The sequence below is a fragment of the Pristis pectinata genome, chromosome 6 (assembly GCF_009764475.1).
Source record: "Pristis pectinata isolate sPriPec2 chromosome 6, sPriPec2.1.pri, whole genome shotgun sequence".
Lineage (NCBI taxonomy): Eukaryota > Metazoa > Chordata > Chondrichthyes > Rhinopristiformes > Pristidae > Pristis > Pristis pectinata.
In genome coordinates, this window is record NC_067410.1 from 103,076,233 (window position 1) to 103,098,756 (window position 22,524).

Here is a 22,524-nt window from a genome sequence, read left to right on the forward strand (position 1 = left end):
CTCCTACCATGACCATTTCACTGTAATTGGCAAATTCCTGCCACATGGATCACCACACAACTCCACGCAGAAACTTTGTAGATGTGGATATTGCAAAGTAACTAGGAAACATGAATATGAGGTGCTTTGTAGCTATAATCATTTGATATCCCTTATCCTTGTAACGTAGACATAGATGTTATAATTTGCAAAGAGTTACCACTGCATTCATCTTGTGCATGCACTTGTTCACCAATACCACTTCCATGTTTCAGATTACGGTTTTGCAGTCCTGTTTTCCTTTTACCTGGTTTATTGTGGACTGTATATGTCATTTCCATACCACCATGGATGTGATCTGTTACGTGACAGTGAAGAAGCCAAGTACCAGGATGTTGCGGAAACATTTCCACAGTTTGGAAAGTTCCTGGGAAGAGATCATAAACATCTCCGTGGTGGACTCCATTCACCTGTGTGAAAGCAAACACAGCCATGTTCAGGAATGCTTTCCAATGCACTGAAACTTCAAGGGTTTACAAAAGTAAGATTCACTTATGATGAAATGCAAAATGTGTTCCAGTAGTTTGGCACAATCAACAAAAGGCTTAAATACTGATATCTCTTTTTATCTGCTGGAGTGGTCCAGGGTCAATGGTTGGGTCTCAGATAGTGGATCCCAAGGTTCCTGAGAGCCTTTAATGACCAATGTGCTGTCAAAAGCCTTTGAATTGTTTTTAAGTATTTTTGATAATCAGACATTTTTAAAAGATTGGCTTAAATAATATAAAAACTGCTAACCACTTACCTGCACTTACAAGTTTACAACCCAATCTAAATGTTGGAGGTTGCACTTCTTACACCAGTTTTCCCTAGTATAAAACTGAGGGGTCAGATGTGAGGTGCATCTGCATGAAACACAAAGAAATAACAAAACACACCCTACCTTGTACTCAAAGCTGTGGCCATGGAAATGAGCTGTATGCATGTCCACTTCATTGCCCATCCCAGTGAGATACCAAAACACCCTTTCACCCACATACATATCCAGTCCATTCAAGTTTCCAAAGAGCCTCCCGTTAATAGCTGGAATAATAAAAGGAAAGAGTGAAGTAGACCCTTGTGTTCGTATGTAGGAGTGTTATCTAGTACAAAGTGCATTGTGACTATATGGGTGGCAGGATCTGAACCAGCACTCAGTAAGAAGCATTTCTACAGTAGAGATGTTCTCTACTCCATGTGTATAATTCTGCAAATGATAATCCAAGACTCATTGCGTATAGGAGTTGGGACATTATGTTGCAGTTGTACAAGTTGTTAGTGAGGCTGCACTTGGAGTACTGTGTACGGTTTTGGTCACCCTGTTATAGGAAAGATGTGGTTAAACTGGAAAGAATGCAGAAAGGATTTACGAGGATGTTGCCAGGACTCGAGGGACTTGAGTTATAGGGAGAGGTTGGCCAGGCTGGGCTTTATTCCTTGGAATGTAGGAGAATGAGGGGTGATGTTATAGAAATGTTTAAAATTATGAGAGGCAGGGATGAGGTGGATGATAACAGTCTTTTCCCCAGGGTAGGGAAGTCCAAAGCTAGGGGTCATAGATTTAGGGTGAGAGGGGAAAGATTTAAAGGGGACCTGAGGGGTAACTGTTTCACGCAAAGGGTGGTGAGTATATGGAACGAGTTGTTAGAGGAATTGGTTGAGGCAGATACAACAGCATCATTTAAGAGGCACTTGGATAGGTACATGGAGGAGCGAGGCTTGGAGGGATAATGGACAGAATGCAGGAAATTGGGACTAGCTGGGAGGGCACCATGGTCGGCATGGACTAGTTGGACTGTAGGTCCTGTATCTGTGCTGTATGACTCTATAACTATAAACATTTATGGCATAAAGGAGGCCATTTGGCCCTTCATGCCCATGCTGCATAAAACAGATAGGTTAATCCTACTTCTGAGTTAATGGCTGGGTAGGGTTACACCACAATAAATGTCCATTCAGCACCTTTCAACTGTGATGTGGATTGCTCCTTCCACCCCCTTGTTTAGGCAATTCATTCCAGACCCATACCTTGGGTTGAAATTTTTTTTTCCTAACTTCTCTCTAATTCATCGAACCATCCCCTTTATTCATTGCCCTCTGGTCATTGAGCTTTCTGCTAAGAGAAGAGGTTTGTTACTTTGAATGACATTTATTACTGCACTATGACATTAGTAGAAAAAAATTCAAAAGCAAAAGAAATTCTAACTGCTGATTGGGGGAAAAAAAACAGAACTCAAAGCAATGCTGTGATGTTATAAAGCATGAAGGTCCCAAAGGCCTTTTGCAACAAAATTCCTTCTCTGGACTGGGGCAATACATCAGCTTAGAGAGGCATTGCAGGGGTTAATTACAGATACTGGAGGTGGTGACAGGATGAAGTGGTCATTGGCAAAGAGATATTGACTGAGTGTTTTGAGAATGCTTCAGGAGTTTCCATATTTGGGAACACAGTGAACTGGACCAGAGTTCCTGGTACATCATGGTACATAGATAAGAAAGGTTTAGAGGGATGTGGGTAAATGGGACTGGCTTAGATGGGAATCTTGGTCAGCAAGGACCAGTTGGGCCAAAGGGCCTGTTTCTGTGACTCTGTGTATGACTCTACATCACTTAACACAGCCCTGGAAACCTGAGCAAGCTGCAGGTCTCAGACTAGTTTAACAGCCTGGGCTTCCATGCTCCCCCTAATCGGATGCATGTGCCCAACATGGGAGCCTGAAGTCGGAAAACTTTCATTGGGAATTAAATGGTCATGCTCCGAAGTTTCATGTTTTAGCTCATGAAACACATAATCAGAGTCGTGGAAATCACAACTGTTCAGTTCCACACTTGATGAGGCAATCTGCATCAAGAATGAATTATGATCTGAAGAACTATAAAAGGCCATATGACCTACACTACTTTGATTCCATATTCTTCCAATAAGAATGCTGATCAATTTTTAAAACTGTTCACTGCAGGACACCTCGATGGAAAGATTCAACCACTCACGAAAGATCTCCATTCAGAACAAACAAAGGTGCTAAAATACATTGCAAGTTCATGGATCCCATGACTGAATGCTGATGGACAGGGTGAATGTGAAGAATGATGTTCCAGAGCTGCAGGTCTCCTGAGTATCTGCCTCTGGCCCTGTAACGTGGAACATGTTAACTCTGAACGTACCATGTTTTTTGTTGCTCTCGATAAAATCCTCATTTGCTTTGTCAACTTGTTTCGGTGTGGAGCAATAATTTTTAATATTTTCATCCAAATACCATGACTCATTCTCATCAAAAACTAAGAAGAGAAGAGCAAATTCCCTGAACTCTGCTTTCTTCAAACCAATCGTTTCAAAGAAGCTCTTGCGACAGGTCACCAGAGTCCCGATCAGGCCGCTGTACAGATCCTGCACCAGACAGAAGAAGGATCAATGAATTGTGGAATGATATAGCATATGAGGCACATGCTCTAACATGCTCTTTGGTACAGCTTTACATTTTTCCTCTGGCCTTAAAGCCTTGTAAATGTTTTCCCTTCATAAATTTATCCCACACTCTTTCAGAAGTTACTGTTGACTCTGTTTCCACCCCATGTTCAGGCAAAGTGTCCCAGACCACAGCAATTCACCATGTAACAAATTGTTTCCTTGTAACATCTCTGCTTCTTTTGACAAGTACTTAGGTGCAAGGATACTGTATTTAAAAATAATTGCCTTTCAATATGTTAATCCATTTATGATACATATGGATAAAGTAAACAAGGCGGACCTGTCCAGAGAGGGTTAGTGCTGGATTCTCACCAACTAAAACCAACACACGGCATCGGTGGTGATGCAGGTATAGCCACTCTTGCCTTGAGGCATTGTCGTTCATTTGAAAGAAAAACGCAGGAAGATGGAGTCGAGGCCAAGGTCAGTTCAGGGCAGGCACGGTAGTGTTGCGGTTAGTGTAACGCTGTTACAGCTCCACTGACCCGGGTTCAATTCCGGCCGCTGTCTGTAAGGAGTTTGTACGTTCTCCCCGCGTCTGCGTGGGTTTGCTCCGGTTTCCTCTCACATTCCAAAGACGTACGGGTTAGGAAGTTGTGGGCATGCTATGTCGGCGCCGGAAGTGTGACGACACTTGCGGGCTGTCCCCACAACACTCTACACAAAAGATGTATTTCACTGTGTTTTGATGTACATGTGACTAATAAAGATATCTTATTACATAAAATATATGGCACAGACAAAGGCCATGGGCATTTGTACGATAAGATGAACTCTTGACCTGACAATCTACCTCGTCATGACCTTGCAATTTATTGTCTGTCTGCGCTTCACTTTCTCTGCACTATATTCTGCATTCTGTTATTGTTTCTTCCTTGTACTGCCTCAATGTACTGATGTGATGAAATGATCTGTATGGATGGCATGCAGTTTTTCACTGTAGCTCAGTACATGTGACAATAATAAACCAATTATGCCTCCCATCTCATTTGATCTAAATCCAGCTGTTCCTTTCTCCTTCATGTGCGTGTCCAGTCCCCTTAAATTTCAATATACTATTTGCTTCATTTCTGTGGGGCAAATTCCACTCTCTCACTACTCTGTCACTAAAGCAGATCCTTTCACATTCCCTTTTGGACTTTCTTTGTGACTATCTTGATAACTTTTGGTTATGTTATTCCCCACAAATGGAAATACTTTCTATATCCACTCTTCTCAATACATTGAGCAATGTGACTAGTGCAATCCTGTCTGACCATATGACCAACTCCTGCTCCTACATCTTATGTACTCCTTTTCTTATAACACAGCCCACCATAAGATACACAAAAGCAATGTTACTATTCTCCTGAGCCCACAGATATAGTAACCAGTAACGGTTCAGCTGAAGGACCAATTCTGAATCTTTGCCATCCAACTATGACAGGTGTTACCCTCTAAATTAATGAAAGAATGCTTTCATGCTGGCCTCCAAGAAGTCTAAGAATTTCTTCATCCATCATATTAGCAGCCATCTGCCTTCAGGGAAATGGAAGATCCTCTAAAGGACGATGTGACCAGCCAGCTTAGCTGAAAAGTCTGGCCACGAATTCCATGAATCATGTATCACCTACATATTTTATGAAATTATTATCAGTCAGATTATTTTAATTAGGCTGTTACAGTACAGCAACAATTCTGACAACCTCTGCCCATGCCTGCATTCAATAAGCCACCCTGACCATTCTCTCTTCTCCCCCCTCCCATCGGGCAGAAGATACAAAAGCCTGAAAGCACGTACCACCAGGCTCAAGGACAGCTTCTATCCTGCTGTTACAAGACTATTGAATGGTTCTCTAGTACGATAAAATGGATTCTTGACCTCACAATCTACTTTGTTATGGCCTTGCACCTTATTGTCTGTCTGTACTGAGCTTTCTCTGTAACTGTAACACTTTATTCTGCATTCTGATATTGTTTTCCCCTGTACTACCTCAATCACTGTTGTAATGAAATGATCTGTATGGATGGTATGCAAAACAAAGTTTTTCACGGTACCTTGATACATGTGACAAGAGATTTAAGATATCTTTATTAGTCACATGTACATCGAAACACACAGTGAAATACATCTTCTGCATAGAGTGTTCTGGGGGCAGCCCGCAAGTGTCGCCACGCTTCTGGCGCCAACATAGCATGCCCACAACTTCCTAACCCGTACATCTTTGGAACGTGGGAGGAAACCAGAGCATCTGGGGGAAACCCACGCAGACACAGGGAGAACGTACAAACTCCTTACAGACAGTGGCCGGCAGTGAACCCGGGTCACTGACGCTGTAAAGCATTACGCTAACCGCTACAATACCGTGCCTGCCCAATAATAAACTAATTTACCATTTTAAGGCCTAAACAACATTCAGTAAAGGTGATAAGGGTCTCAAGTAACATTCGTGCCACAATAGTGCTAGGTAACTACGTATCATCTCCAACAAGAAAAAGTCTAACTACCTAGCATCACCATATGCTGTGCCATCAACCTTCAGGGATTTACCACTGACCAGCCTAAACTAACTTGACCAGCCACATAAATACTGTGCACTTGCCTGGATGAGTGCAATTCCAACAGCCGTCAAGAAGCTCAACACCATCCATGACAAAGCAACCCCTCTGAATGGCACCTTGTCCATCAGGTGTGAGGGAACACCATCCAAGTCACACACCACCCCAGCTGTGAAATATCTCATCGTTCCTTCATCATGACTCAGTCTAAATCCTGGAATTCCCTACCCGACTTCACTAAAAGAAATACCTGCACGAGAAGGACAGCAGCGGTTTAAGAAGGCTGCTCACCATTAGCTTTTCAAGAATAATTAGGGATGGGCAATGAATGCTTGCCTTTCCAGAAACACCCAGATCCAAAAACTGGATTACAAAAAACAATCAGCTCAATATAATTCTACCTCTCAAATCTTCCACTGCCTGCTCCCAATCATCACTCCAACCAGATTTTCTCCCAGTATATAAAAAAGAACTCAGTGCACATTTCCAAAATTTTATGTAACATTAATTGAGACTTTGAACACAGGAAATTGTGACCAAATGCGGTATTCGGGTGAAGCAAAGTTCGAGGAATGTGTGGGTGTGGGAAGAGGAGGATTGTAATTGGATTCAAATAAAGGATAACAAAGGTGGGAAGAGAAAATACAAGAAGCAAATGGAGGACGAGGAATAAGGAGGAGAACAGTAGGGGAGGAGGGGGAAGTAGTCAGAGGGGAAAGGGGAGGGGCAAGGGGAAAGGGAGCAGCTTGAAGAAAAAGTGACAGGACATCGGAGGAAGTACCACAGTTGAAAACAGGAGAGAGCTGAGCAGGTCTTGCTCAGTGGGTTTTTAAATCCTGTATCAATGATGGAAGGAGAGAGGATAAAGGAGTTAGGTTTGAAGTTCTAGGAAGGAATTAAGAGTTGAAGCCACAAGCCTTAACTTCAAGGAGTGAAGAAAGACAAACCTGTTGAATCAAGAAATATAACTTCAATGGGGTGCTTCAAGTGGACAATTCCTATTGGTTAGCTTAACTTACTTATCTACCCTTGCTATACCTTAATTGGATCTACGGTTGAGTAATATGCCCATGTAATACACCGAGATTCCTTTTCCTCTGGACCAGATCGATCAGGAATCTTCCAAGTATACGTTTCTGTCTCACCTGCAATTAAGGTAGGTTTAATCATACACTGATTCACCTTACAGGGTGTCTACTAATACTTCAATGAAACAGATTTCATACTTCCTACTGCTTCTTTGTCGGTACGATTGTCTGCCAATTCTGGCTACAGCTGGCCACTTCTTCTTTTACCTTGGGTCCTCCCTCTTGAACCATTTTAAACAGTGCAATGTCCGTGATGCTGACAAGGGATCTCCAGAGGTCATTTTGTGAAAGTCAACCCCTAATACTGAGAAGAATAAGCCCCATCGAGTGCTTTGTCGCAGATAGGGATAGCATTGAAGGGTTGTGTTTAACATGTCACTTTTGACCTAAATTAAACTAGTAGAGCCCTTGCCTCACAGTGCCAGAGACCTGGATTCAATCCTGACCTCTGGTGCTGTCTGTGTGGAGTTTGCACATTCTCCCTGTGACCTCCTGAGCTCCTCCATGTGCTCTAGTTTCCTCCCACATCCCAATGACGTGCAGGTTGGCAGATTAATTGGCCACGGTAAACTACCCCTGGTTGTAGGTGAGTGGTAGAATCTGGGGGGAGTTGATAAGAACATGGAGATTAACGTAGGGTTTGTGTTACTGAGTGAATGATGGTCGGTGGAGACTCGGTGGGTCAAAGGGCTGGTTTCCGTGTGGTATCTCTTTATGACTCTTTGACTCTTAAACATGCTGCAACATGGGAACAGGTTGAAGTTTTAAATCCTTCTCAGAAAGTTGACCTTGTAGTGTGTAGTGTTGGCCGTCATTTAGTGCTCTGTGCTGATGTTGTGCTTCTACGTGGGTGCTAGATAGAGAATTCCAAGATCCTGATTCATTGAGTCAGAATCAGATTTATTATCACTGATTTATATGACGTGAAATTTGTTGTTCTGCGGCTGCAGTACAGTGCAAAGACATAAAATTACTATAAATTTAAAAATAAATAAATAATGCGGGAAAAGAGGAATAACGAGGTAGTGTCCATGGGTTCATGGACCGTTCAGAAATCTGATGGTGGAGGGGAAGAAGCTGCTCCTGAATTGTTGAGTGTGGGTCTTCAGGCTCCTGTGCCTCTTCCCGAAGAAGAGGGCATATCCCGGATGGTGAGGGTCCTTAGTAATTATGATGGTGGAATGATAATGCATTTCCAAATTAGTTTAGCTAATGGCCTGCAGGTACTCCTGTGGACTGCTGCTTTGAGTTTTCCACCCATGGAAAAATCAGAGTGTGTGGAGGTTCTGGCTAAGGTGATAACACTAATTACCATCCAAAGGTATGAATCAGTATGTTACGTAACCGAGTAACAAGGTGATTAGTTACATGACCTGCAGTTTCCTTCCCTTGGATGGCAATTAGTGTCACTTTGTCACAACCCTAGTGACTTGTGTTCAATTCTGACCGTGGATGCTCTGTGTGTGGAGTTTGCACGTCTTCCCTGTGGCTGTGCGGATTTCCCCCGGGATGCTTCCCAATTTCTCCCACGTCCCAAAGACCTGCTTGTAAGTTAGAGATACAAGAGACTGCAGATACTGGAAGCTGCAGCAAAAACAAACTGCGGGAGGAACTCAGTGGGTCAGACAGCCTTTGTGAGAGCAGAGGACATATCGGGTTGTAACCTTGCATCAGCACTGTAATTAGGGGAAATTTACAGTAGTAAACTGCTTGTAAGTTAATTGGCTACTGTAAATTACCTTTAATGTCAAAAAAAAATCTACAGGGAGTTACTGGGCATCTGAGGGAGAATATGATGCAAGGCTGCAGGGAAATATGGGTCTATTGGGTTGGCTTTGCTGGGGAGCTCTTCTGGCATGAATGGCCTCTTTCTCTACTGTAATAAGTAAGTATGAAAAGTCATGACCCTCCCATATGACCACCAGACGAATCAGGAGGCCACCTGGTTAAATGTAGGTATATACGAAGGTCTAATGGCACAGTGATCAAAGAACAATTTGCTTCTGAATTCACTTTGTATATTTGGATAAAACCCCAAATGCAAAATATTGCAGATGGTGGGAATCTGAAATAAGAACAGAAAAACGTGGAGATAGTTGGCTGATCGTAGAGAGAGAAACAGGGTTAACATTTCAGAGTTAACCCTTCATTAGAACTACTGATGAGAGTTTGATAACTATGACCGGAAAAGTTTTCTTTGTTTCTCTTTCCACAGGTGCTGGCTGTGCTGAATATAATTCTTCAATACCCATTCTGACCTTCCGTTTTTGAGGCTGCTTTTCAAACATGATGTTGTCCTGGCGCTGTGACTATCTAACCAGCTTTCCGCCTAAGGAAGGTAGAATTTGGAAGTCGAACAACTGAAGTCAGTAGTGGGCCATTCATTTTTGGTTGCCGATACCGAATAGTTTCAAGCAGTAGATTCGGTCCAACTTGTTCACTAGTTGTACTCACCTCCAGCAGCCAGGTTCTGCTGAAGCTAACTGGAACCAAATGCTGGGAGGTGGGAGGTGAGGAGAACAAGCAACCAAGACTCCCATGCGTGTTTAACACTAGCAACTAAACCTGTAAAATACATGGCATATGTAATAAGGATTGATGCCGCGTTCAGATTTGTATCATGTGACCAATTGCTCTCTGTGTTCTTGCAACATTGTTTAGTGTGGAACTTGTCTGCCTTTCCCTGTGGAGAACCTACTGGAAGAACACTCCCTGACACATAGAACAGAACAGAACACAAACAGAGCATAATACATAGAACGTAACACACAGAACATAGAACAATACAGCACAGGAACAGGCCCTTTGGCTCACGATGTTGTCCTGAACTAATTAAACTAATTCAATGCCTAAGTAAACTAATCCCTTCTACCTACACAATGTCTATATCCCTCCATTCTCTGTACATTCATGTGCCTATCTAAGAGCCTCTTAAGTGCCTCTATCATATTTGCCTCCACTACCACTCTGTGTGTAAATAAACTTGCCCTGCACATCTCCTTTGAACCTTCCCCCTCTCACCTTGAATGGATGCCCTCCGGTATTAGACATTTCAACCCCGGGAAAAAGATGCAGGCTGGCTACTCTATCTCTGCCTCTCATAATTTTATGAATTTCTAACAGGTCACCCCTCAGCCTCTGCCGCTTCAGAGAAAACAACCCTGGTTTGTCCAACCTCATAACACTGTAGGCTTTTTTAAAATTTAATACTCTTGTTGTCAGCTTGAATTACCAACTATTTTCCAGCACCTTAGAGAAGGAGTATTGAGTCAGAACCAATGCTGTGTGTACATTCTGGTCCGGACTCAGGTGAACTCCCTACACACTTCCCATTCCCAACTTTGGGGCTCTTCTTTGTAAGTTCCAAGTGCACTCAACATTAGATCGAGAGACACGAGAGACTCCAGTTGCTGGAACATTAGATCAGGTCTGGTCAGTAAAAGGAAGTTCTAGAATGACAGTAAATGAGTTGATGCCATAGAACTGGCATTACTGCAGAACAGACCATAACCATGGCAAAGAAACTTTACCTGGAAGAGTATATTTAACCACAGGGCCTTCTGTCTTCACTCCCTGTGAATGAATAGAGTAGGGCCTTGAAGCGAGGTTCTTGAATACAATTTTGATCTTATCATTGACTCTTCCATGAAGAAGTGGGCCTGTAGGAGGAGGGTAGTAAACAACATTGGAATAAAGACTCTGCAAACAAAAGTTACATTGCTGAAGAGATAACAGTGAATGTTATGTTACTATGACACTGAACAGTAATATGTTAACAGATGAGAAAAATCATGTATTCTAATTGTCTGCACATTTGTCTACATACACCAATCACTACACTTGAAACATTTCCTAAAGAAGCTTTATAAATGCATCAATAAACTCAGGACACTGAGAATACAGATTCTTACAAATAAGCAATTACCAATGGCAAAATTTATTAAATAAATATGCAGAATACCTTGAATTCCCAGGTGTGCCTCCTCTGCAGTTCTCTCCTTTTGTTTAGTAAATGTCTTATCAGTATATTCCCGATAAACTACTTTTTTATACTTAGAACCGATGGTCACGTTTCCTCGAACTACATAAGGCTCACCAGGACTAAAGTTGGAAGTACAAAAATACACATGTTAATAAAAGCAAATAATATGCTCTAGGTTGATAGAACTTTGCAAGGAGGGACTCTACTGTTGGATAGGAGATCTACTGATTGGTACCTCTTGATCTATGATCAAGAGGTCCCAATCAGTAAAATAGAACATAAGGAAAATGAGAGCATAGTTAACCACAGGAACACATAGACATTCCTGCAGCAGGACACTGTCTCTACTCGACTGCAATGATTCCTGCTCCTTCAATAACTGAAACTCAGCTGAGGATACAAATCCGTCCCTGGTCTTGCCCTTCTCATTCTTTGTACCTTACTGAGTTCTACCAAACTCACTGTAGTTGCTTACCCATCCTCTTTTTCCTCCGATGGCGGATTGCCTTCAACCAGTAAGGACTCACCCTAAACGTCTCTGCCACTCCATTACTCCCTATATAGCAATCTCCTTAAGTTGCCTCATTGTACCATTTAGTGACCCCACTCAAAATGTTAAAAATTAATGCAGATGCCAAAAGGCTAATATCTTCATCCTTTTTCATATGACATTGAATGCACCCATTTGCTCACAGACCAATCCCATTCCTTCACTAATTTTCCCCGTGATCTTTCCTTCCCACATTCCCATCAACTCCCCCCAGATTTCACCATTACCTACACACAAGGGACAATTTATAGGGGCCAATGAACCTTTCAAGTTGCATGTCCTGGGATGTGGGAGGAAACCAGAGCGCCCGGAGGAAGCCTAAGTGGTCACATGGAGAATCTGCAAACTCCACGACGTCAGCACTGGAAGTCAGGGTTGAACCTGGATCACTGGCATTGTGAGGCAGAAGTTCTATTAGCTACGTTACTGTTCCACACTCTATGTCCGAATATGAAGCGTCACGAGACAATTTTCTTCATTAAACATGTTGATGCAGGATGATGATATTGATGTCATTCTAGTATTAGCCACTTTGTCCAAATCCACTTTGACCATAGAATCATAGAGAGACACAGCAGGGAAACAGGCCCTTCAACCCACTGTGTCCACACTGACAATTACCCAACAACCACCCATTTACACAAATCTGAGATTAATCCCACTTTTTTTTACTCTCCCCACACTATAAAGGAGGTTGCTAGGTTCTTGATTAGTAAGGGCATCAAATGTTACAAGGAGAAGGCAGGAAAATGGGGTTGAGAGGGAAAAATACATCAGCCGTGATCGAATGGTGGAGCAGACTCGATGGGCCGAATGGCCAAATTCTGCTCCCAAGTCTTATGGTCATCAACTTCCCTAGATTCTACCACTCACCGACACGACTTACAGTGTCTAATTAATGTACCAGCTACAGTAGTAAAATGGAGACACAAGAGATTGTAGATGCTGGAATCGGGAACAAAAAGACAAACCACTGGAAGAACTCAATGGATCAGGCAGCATCTGTGGAACATCGGTCCGGATGAAGGGTCTCAACCCGAAACGTTAACTGTCCATTTCCCTCCACAGTGTTGCCTGACCTGCTGAGCTCTTCCAGCAGTTTTTTTTTGTAACCTAGCAGCTAGTATTCATGCAGGGCTTTGACAAAATGTTGACAGTTCCTTTTTCCTCATAGATGCTCTTGACCCTTTGTTTGTTGAACCTACTGGCTAGCATGTCTTTGGGATGTGGGAGGAAACTGAAGCTCCTGGAGGAAACCCATCTGGTCATAGGAAGAATGTACAGACTCCACATAGACAGCAGCCGAGGCCAGGATTGAACCCAGGTCTCTGGCGCTGTGAGGCAGCGGCTCTACCAGCTGCGCCACGGTCTCACCCCATTTAACTACCTCTCCCCTCCATCAGTTTTCTATTTTGTTCTTTCTTCTCCTCTCCCCTTAAAATTTGTTTTATCTCTAATTTTCCCAGTTCTGATGAAAAGTCACCAATCCATATGATTAATTCTCTCTCTCCATAGATTTTGCCTGCCCTGCTCAGTATCCCCAGCATTTTATTTCAGATATCCAGCACTTTTGGACCAATAGTGTGGCCACGACATTTTACTATTTATATAAATCACTTGGATGAAGCCACTGAGGTTTGTGCCTGGTTTCCAACACAGCAGTTTCTTGAGCAGTGGATCCCTCTCCCTATATATAATGTTGTATGAACCCTTTAGCTAAATTTCCATTAGTTAAACCCAAAAGGAGGTTCCAGAGTATTGTTACCTACAGTCTGATCACAGTGTTTAAAGAGAAATGTTGGAAATACTCAGGAGGTCAGGCAGCATCTGTTAAGTGAAGAACAGAGTTAATGTAACAGATCAATGACCTTTCACCAGAATCGATTCTAATTCCTGTGTGCACAATTTTAAGAAAGGCATAACCTATTTTCTTTTAAATGAAAGACCATTAAACTGAAATATTAATGGTTTCTCTCTCTCAGCTCTCTGAGCTGCTGAGCATTGCCAGCATTTTCTGTCTATATTTCAGAACTGCAACATCACAGACAGTGCAACCTCAATATAACCTTGATGTTGAGGGATGAATTTATCACCTGCATTATAACTACCTGCTTATAACTTAAAGCAACCTTTATCTAATTTTGAAATCCTTGTTTTTTTTTTGTATAGTAAAGGACACAATTCAGAACACCATGACTAAAAGAAACCAACTATTTACATTTTAGTGATTCTACTGATATAAATTTATGTGATTTTTAAAATATTTTATGCCTTACTAAAGACTTAAAGGCTAAAGAAATTTGGCACACCCTCTTGGACCCTCACCAATTTTTATCTATGCGCCACGGAAAGCATCCTATCTGGATGCATCACGGCTTGGTACGGCAACTGCTCTGTCCGAGATCGCAAGAAACTGCAGAGAGCTGTGGACACAGCTCAGCACATCAAGGAAACCAGCCTCCCCTCCATGGACTCTGTCTGCACTTCTCGCTGCCTCGGTAAAGCAGCCAACATAATCAAAGACCCCACCCACCCCGGACATTCTCTCCTCTCCCCTCCCATCAGCAGAAGATACAAAAGCCTGAAAGCACGTACCACCAGGCTCAAGGACAGCTTCTATTCTGCTGTTATAAGACTATTGAACAGTCTCCTAGTATGATAAGATGGACTTTTGACCTCACAATCGACCTCATCATGGCCTTGCACCTTATTGTCTGCCTGCACTGCATTTTCTCTGTAACTGTAACACCTTATTCTGCATTCTGTTATTGTTTTCCCTTGTACTACCTCAATGCACTGATGTGATGAAATGATCTGTATGGATGACATACAAAACAAAGTTTTTCACAGTACCTCAGTATTAATTTACCAATTTAGAATTAATAATGGCATTTTCTCAGTATCAAGATCTTAGATGGGTGGTGTGGAAAGTTATAAACTGCTTCTGTGGACAGTGCTACTGTTCAACTGGAGAGTTCAAGGAACTTGACAGAGCTGGGGAACCCAACAACATCATGCACCCTCACAGAGTGGACTACAGACTTTGCCCTCTATAGTGCAATGAATTAAAACATACCTGTCTTGGGGGAGATGGTAATCCCTGTTGTACACTGAAAACATGGTATAATGAGGCCCGTTATTATTGAGGTTGTACTCTATTTCATTTTTTGTCACACTGGTGACTGAACATTCACAATCTTTTTGTGCAAAGGATCTTAACGATTCTCTTGATAAAGACATTTCATCCCATCCCAATCCTGAATAGCTGACCCCTAATTCTAAGACAGTGAACCATGGTTCTAAACAGCCCAGCCAAAGAAAACATCATCACTGCATCTCCCTGTCAAGCCCTGTAAGTATTTTGTCTGTTTGAATGAGATCATCTCTCATTCTTTTAAACTTAAGATATTAGAGGCACATTCTAGTTAGTCTCTCCTCATGGGACAATCCCCATCCCAAGAATCAATCTGATGAACCTTTGTTGTTCCCTCTCTATCACATATGCTTCCTCAGATAAGGAGACCAAACCTCCTCACAGTATTAAAATCTTAACTCTTTTGGTATTTTTTAACATATTGATCAATGTCTGTGTACAATTTGCATATGGAATATTTTTAAAATGGCATCATTCCTCTATCTGTGGAATCTGCTTAAACCCAGTAAGTTATTTTGGCCTGTAGCTTGCAAGTTGCAGTTGTCCGCTTGAAGACCCTCTTTGGAAGTCTGTCTGCCTTTTACAGTCCACTGCAGAAATTACCAGAAATAGATCACTCTAAGGAAGCAAGCAGCCCACATGATTGCATCTCACTTGAGGAAATTGTACTGCCATTCTTACCAAATTTTGTCAACATAGAACGGTACAGGCCCGCGATGTCTGTGCCAACCATGACGCCAAAGTAGACTAATCCCATCTGCCCACACATGGTCTAAGAGTTACCTTTCATTATGAAGCATGTGTCTCTCCAGTTCCCACTTCCTTGAAGGTGAATAATCCCATTCAATCTCAACCGCTGCAATGTAGTACTTCCTTTCATGGGAATAGATTTCAGGAAAGCTGAACAAAGAACATTTATTCACCGTGTAAAACTGTTTCATTCCTCCAGCATAATGGTCTGTGGTCTTGCAGGAAATTTCAAACGTGCCTGCATGAGACAATGCCACAAATTATGGACCATGTAGTCTTACAGCACACAACAGGCCCTTCATTCCAGAGTCCACAGTGACCATCAAGCACCCATTTATCAGAATCAGAATCATTATCACTGACTTATATGATGTGAAATTCATTGTTTTGCGGCAGCCGTACAGTGCAAAGACAGAAAATCTGTAAATTACAGAAATAAATAAATAATGCAAGGAAAGGAATAACGGGGTGAAGTTCATGGACCATTCAGAAATCTGATGGCGGAGGGGAAGAAGCTGTTCCTGAAACGTTGAGTGTGTGTCTTCAGGCTCCTGTACCTCCTCCCCGATGGTAGTAACGAGAAGAGGGCGTTTTTCATCAACTCGCTCCAGATTCCACCACTCACCTACACAATTAGGGATGTGGAAGGGAACCGGAGCACCTGGAGGAAACTCGTGCAGCTACAGGAAGAACGTGCAAACTTTACACTGACAGCAATGGACAGCAAAGGTCAGGATTGAACCTGGGTCTCTGGAGCTTTGAGGCAGAGGTACTACTAGCTGCGCCACTGTGCCGCCCTGTTGATATCTGGGGTGGAGTAAGGGGAAGGGGGTATGAAGACAAACATGGTTTCGGAGGGATAGGAAGTTAATGGGGAAAGGAAGGCAGAGTGGGAGGTGTTGGGAGCAAATGGTAGTGAAAGCACAGGAAGCAGGGAGGATGGGCCAGAAGTGAAGGCATCTCCTGTGGTCCAGGAACAGAGCTCTCCCAGGATCAGCTCCTGGGCTTGTGATACTCCGCAGCTCTTTCCACCATCTCCCGCTCAAAGAAAAGAGTGACCATCAGCAGAAGCAGAGAAACTCAGAAACAAGTGGAGGAGGAACAAAAAAAGGGCAGAAGCAGATGAGAACGAAAGAGAGAACACAGAACCAGAATCAGATTGTCACTGACATATATCGTGAAATTCGTTGTTGTACAGCAATACGATCAGAACAGACAGGTAAGAGACAAACCATATTTCCCAACATAGCAGTATCATAATGGGATAAACTGGACTATTGTCCTTGATTTAGACCAAGAGCTGACAATATGTTCAAGGCAACAATTGGACATTGGAGACCATGAACCAGTTCAACTACAATCAGTCAAATGGCATTCTTAGATATAAGTAAAATTAAGTGAAATCACAACTTTATACAGGATTTCATTTAGAAGGAATAATATTGGAAAGAAGGCCCAATAAATCAATGGCAGTGATTATGACCTCAGACCTGGGTATGAAATTTCGGTTGGAGCCTTTTTTATGTTGTTGCTAAGCAAGGCCAAGCTTAGGTTCAGCTTGACAATTCCTGGTGGAATCACCAGTAACAATTAGAGAAGACCCTATTCTTTGGGAAGAAGGGGTGTCCAGTGCTCAGAGACCAAAGTCACTGCCTAGAGTCCACACTTCTCACAAGAGGAGCAGAGTTGGGGGAAAGCGGGAAAAGAACACAGATAGGAGCAATAGACGGTGGTCTCTCAAGCCTGCCCAGCTATTCAGTAGGCTGACCCACCCCAGGCCTCAACTTCTCCTCTGTGTTAGTTTTCCATTGCCCTCAATACCCTTATCTTTCAAAATTCTCCGCATACGTTAAGATAAACCTGAATAAGAAAATGTCATAGAAAATTTTAAAGCAAGATGATTAGATGTTGGGGAACATTGTTAATGAACCATTGGAATGTGAGAAGCACTATAATAGACAGGTATTGGTATTGGTTTATTATTGTCACATGTACCGAGATACAGTGAAAAGCTTTTGAGTGCCATCCAGACAGATCATGCCATACATAATTACATTGAGGTAGTAAAAAGAAAAACAGAATGCAGAATATACCGTTGTAGCTACAGAGAAAGTGCAGTGCAGGTAAACAAATAAAGTGCAAGGGCCATAATGAGGTAGATTGAGAGATCAAAAGTTCATGTTTAGCGTATGAGAAGTCTGTTCACATGTCTAATAGATTGTGGTGGTGAGGCAGATTCACTTAAACATTTAGATTTTCTCTACTTTAGTAAGGGATTTGAATCTTTCAAACCAGATCTACTTTAGTTAGGGATTTGAATCTTTCAAACCAGCTCTACTTTAGTTAGGGATTTGAATCTTTCAAACCAGATCTACTTTAGTTAGGGATTTGAATCTTTCAAACCAGATCTACTTCAGTTAGGGATTTGAATCTTTCAAACCAGATCTACTTTAGATAGGGATTTGAATCTTTCAAACCAGACCAGCCACAATTTCTATTTTGTTTAACTTTATTACAAATGTCACGGACAAGAAAAACTCCTGGACATCTCTACCTGGGCTATCTGGCTGCATGATGACCGTGGTTGAAATGTGTGGGAACAGATTCATTGTGTCTCTACGCATTCCCTGGCTGGTGAAGGTGTTGCCCTGGAAGTAAATCCCATGGATATCAACTTCTGACCCCAGGCCAATCAAATGCCAGGATACTCTATTCGACTTGCACATCACCAGGCCTGGTTGATTGCCGTACATGTATCCGTTGATTGCTGAAAATCACATTACAGAAAAAATGAGAACACTCCATCCAAAGTAGATAACATATTTCAGACCATTCTGATACCAAATCATTTAAACAAAACGTAACCCCCGAATTAGGAGACTATTCTGTGAGATTGAAGCTGGCTGCAAATTCCTCACTTCAAGTGTTATACACTCCACCACTGTTACACAGTGGCTGCAGTATATACCATCTACAAAATACACTGCGTTCACCAACCTACACTGGTCTGTCAACCTGTGACCTCTACCACTAATGGCAGCAGATGCATGGGGACACCACTACCTGTTCTCTTCCGAGCTGTACATCATTATGACTTTGGAAATATATCACCGGTCCTTCATAGTCGCTGGGTCTAAATCCTGTAACTTCCTACCCAATAGCACTGAGGTTAATTACCTTCACCAGTGGGACTGCAGCAGGTCAAGGTAGCAGCTTTCCACCACCACCTCAAGGGCACTTAGGAATAGGCAATAAATTCTGGCCCTGCCAGCCAAGCCGACAGCTGGCAAGTCTTCCTTCCACTGCCTGCCAATTGCACTACAGAGACAATCTGTTCACCAGCAATCCATTTACAGGAGTACAAAATCAGACACCCTGCCCAATGGGAAAGTGGACTCAAGGACTGAATGAGGGAAAGGAACTGAGAATGTAAAATAATTCCATATACGTCTATTCTGTTTGAACATCAATAGACTCTGCACCAATCAGAAGCAATCCTTTTCCATATTTTCATACTTCCTTGCAAGGTGGAAGGAGGACACTTCAACCTCACAGAGCAATCCCAGTCTCCCACCAATTTTATCTGTAACCTATTCTCTTCATCTTCCCATCAACTCATAATGAATGTCTATAAATAAACCCTTGAACCTTAAAACTGCAAACAGTTGGCAAGCACATTTTTTGTACACAAACTGCTGATTTCAAATCAGAAATTTAAGAGTATTCATGTATTTGTAGGGATGTCAGTAGCCATGTTCATTATGCTCCTCTTAAAGACTCACAATGCATTTTGTTTGATTCTTGAAAGTCTTCATCCTCTTTATCAACAGCTTTAGGCTTAGTTGTAAATCTATTGATATTATTCTCTAAATACCAGCTTAGATTCTCGTCAAATACTGTCGCCATCAGGTAGAATTCCTTGTCCACATTTTTCTAGGAAAAGACACAGAAGATGAACGAAGCCGATGAATGATATGAAAAACAAACTTACAATTTCTGCCACTGTAATAGTAACAGGTCTCCAGCACATCTCCCTTACAATTCATAAAAACTTTTTATACATTTATTCATGCAATGCAAGTGTCATTGGAAAGGCTGCGATTTATTACCCATTCTTAATTGCCTCTGAACAAAAGGACTTGCTAAACTTTTGCAGTGGGGCATCACGATAGGTCTGGAGTCACATGCACACATCAGACCGAGTTTCAGGACAAAAATCTTCATTGCTTGAAGGACCTCAGGGAAGCAAATGAGTTTTTAATACCATTTGATACATAGAACATAGAACAGTAGAGCACAGAAACGGGCCCTTCAACCCACAATGCCTGTGCGGAACATTATGCCAAATTAAACTGAATCTCTTCTGCCTGCACATAATCCATATCCCTCTATTCCCTGCATGTTCATGTGTCTAATATCCTCTTAAACACCACAATCACATCTGTTTCCACCACTACCCTTGGCAGCCTGTACCAGGCACCCATCACTCTCTGTGTAAACAACTTGCCCCGCTTATCTCCCTTAAACTTTCCCCCTCTCACTTTAAATGCATGTCCTCTAGTATCTGACATTTCTACCCTGGGAAAAAGAGTCTACCCTCTCTATGCCTCTCATAGTTTTATAAACTTCTATCAAATCTTCTCTCAGCTCCAGAGAAAACAACCCAAGTTTGTCCAACCTCTCCTTATAGCTCCTACCCTCTAATTCAGGCAGCATTCTGCAACCTTTCCAAAGCCTTCACATCTTTCCTGTAATGAGACAACCAGAATTGCATGCAATACTCTGGAAGTTGCAGGGGTATCATTACTGATGCTAACACCTTGTTCCAGAATTATTGACAGTTGAATTTAGCTGGATTTGGACTCTGACTCCACCTGTAGATTGCAGTTCAGTAAGTTGACCACTATGCTGTTGCAGCCTCCGACTCACAAGCAAAGGTCTTATGCAACCCATTTTTCTTTTACAATAAATTGATATTCAAGCTTTTGAATAGAAAGATCCTCCTCTCCCTCTTCCTTGGATTCTTGCTTTCATTTCCTTCATGGGAGACCACTTACCTTTCATTACCCACCACTAGAAGTCTCTGTGATGACTCAGACCCATTAGTTTAATGCCTGTTGAATAGAAGCTGATCTCCACATTGTAAAATCTCTAAACTTAACTCTTAAGAACTTCAGGTTAAAAGGTTTCCACTTGCCTGGAAGCTAAAAGCAACCAAACCGTGCTTACCAGCAGATGAAAGCAATAGCATGTTTGGAAGCAATGGGGAGAAGCTGAGGGAGATAGGGTCTGGAACTCACTCTCTGTAGACAGAAACCCTCACGCCATATTGAAACTAGGGCAGCGCAGTAGTGCAGTTGGAAGAGTTCCAACAATATGGGCTCAATCCTGACCTCTGGTGCAGTCTGTGTGGAGGTTGCATGTTCTGGATTCTGGATTCGAAATTGGCTGTATGGGAGAAGACAGAGAGTGGTAGTGGACGATTGTTTCTCAGACTGGAGGCCTGTGACTAGTGGTGTGCCTCAGGGATCTGTGCTGGGGCCATCGTTGTTTGTTGTCTATATCAATGATCTAGATGATAATGTTGTAAATTGGATCAGCAGGTTTGCAGATGACACTAAGATTGGAGGCGTTGTGGACAGCGAGGAAGGCTTTCAAAGCTTGCAGAGGGATCTGAACCAAATGGAAGAATGGGCCAGAAAATGGCAGATGGAATTTAATGCAGACAAGTGTGAGGTGTTGCATTTTGGAAGGACAAATCAAGGTAGGACATACACAGTAAATGGTAGGGCACTGAGGAGTGCGGAGGAACAAAGGGATCTGGGAGTTCAGATACATAATTCCCTGAAAGTGGTGTCACAGGTAGACAGGGTTGTAAAGAAGGCTTTTGGCATCCTGGCATTCATAAATCAAAGTATTGAGTACAGGAGTTGGCATGTTATGGTGAGGTTGTATAAGACATTGGTGAGGCCAAATTTGGAGTATTGCGTGCAGTTCTGGTCGCCGAACTACAGGAAGGATGTCAGTAAGATTGAAAGAGTGCAGAGGAGATTTACTAGAATGTTGCCGGGTCTTCAGGAGTTGAGTTACAGGGAAAGATTGAACACATTAGGACTTTATTCTTTGGAGCGCAGAAGAATGAGGGGAGATTTGATAGAGGTTTACAAAATTATGAGGGGTATAGACAGAGTTAATGCGAATAGGCTCTTTCCACCTAGATTAGGAGAGATAAGTACGAGAGGACATGGCTTTAAGGTGAAAGAAGAAATGTTTAGGGGGAACATTCGGGGGAACTTCTTCACTCAAAGAGTGCTGGGAGTATGGAACAGGCTGCCATCTGATGTAGTAAATGCGGGCTCACTCTTGAGTTTTAAGAATAAATTGGATAGATAGATGGATGGGAGTGGTCTGGAGGGTTATGGACTGGGTGCAGGTAAATGGGACTAGCGGGATAATGTTTCGGCACAGACTAGAAGGGCCGAATGGCCTGTTTTTCTGTGCTGTAATGTTCTATGGTTCTATGGTTCTCCTTGTGCCTGTGTGCGTTTCCTCTGGGTGCTCCAGTTTCCTCCCACATCCCAAAAGTATGCAAGCTGGCAGGTTAATTGACCAGAGTAAATTGCCCCATGTATGTAGCCAAGTGGGAGAATCTGGCAGGGTGTTGAATGGCAATTAGGGAAGAATAATTTGGAATTAGTGGAAATGGATGCTTGACGATTAGTGTAGACTCAACGGGCCAAAGTGCCTGCTTCCATGCAGTATGACTCTATGACTTTATGAACTACTTGGAAGTTCATCTGAAGTGCTGTAATCTACAATATTATGGATCAAGAGCTGTTAAGTAGCAATATCTCTTTTTTGATTGGTGTGGTCACAATGGTCTTCTTCTCTGCTATAAATATCTATGATTTTGTGGGGTATTATAATGCAGAGTTATCCTGAGCTAATTGGCAGGCCCCCTAAAATGTTTCATTC

At 42.4% G+C, this 22,524-nt stretch overlaps 2 protein-coding genes across 6 annotated transcripts in view; one reads left to right on the plus strand and one right to left on the minus strand.

The window, feature by feature from the left end:
• Window positions 1-3,170, plus strand: part of hps3 (HPS3 biogenesis of lysosomal organelles complex 2 subunit 1) — a 44,412-nt gene extending 41,242 nt beyond the window's left edge. For 3 of the 5 annotated variants that reach the window (XR_007956533.1, XR_007956538.1, XR_007956537.1), the window contains one exon: window positions 255-384. The gene's annotated coding sequence lies outside the window, so the exon portion shown is untranslated. Of the gene's footprint in view, window positions 1-254; window positions 385-2,978 lie in introns of those variants that run through there. The other 2 variants (XR_007956534.1, XR_007956539.1) reach the window with 1 other exon arrangement.
• cp (ceruloplasmin) overlaps window positions 1-22,524 on the minus strand; it is a 45,043-nt gene that overhangs the window by 1,592 nt on the left and 20,927 nt on the right. The window contains exons 10-18 of the mRNA XM_052018762.1: window positions 19,332-19,482; window positions 18,104-18,316; window positions 15,583-15,787; window positions 11,075-11,214; window positions 10,644-10,772; window positions 7,064-7,170; window positions 3,184-3,406; window positions 923-1,062; window positions 287-449 (exon numbers count right to left, since the gene is read on the minus strand). Of these exons, the coding sequence (XP_051874722.1) occupies window positions 287-449; window positions 923-1,062; window positions 3,184-3,406; window positions 7,064-7,170; window positions 10,644-10,772; window positions 11,075-11,214; window positions 15,583-15,787; window positions 18,104-18,316; window positions 19,332-19,482 (1,471 nt within the window). The remainder of the gene's footprint in view (window positions 1-286; window positions 450-922; window positions 1,063-3,183; window positions 3,407-7,063; window positions 7,171-10,643; window positions 10,773-11,074; window positions 11,215-15,582; window positions 15,788-18,103; window positions 18,317-19,331; window positions 19,483-22,524) is intronic.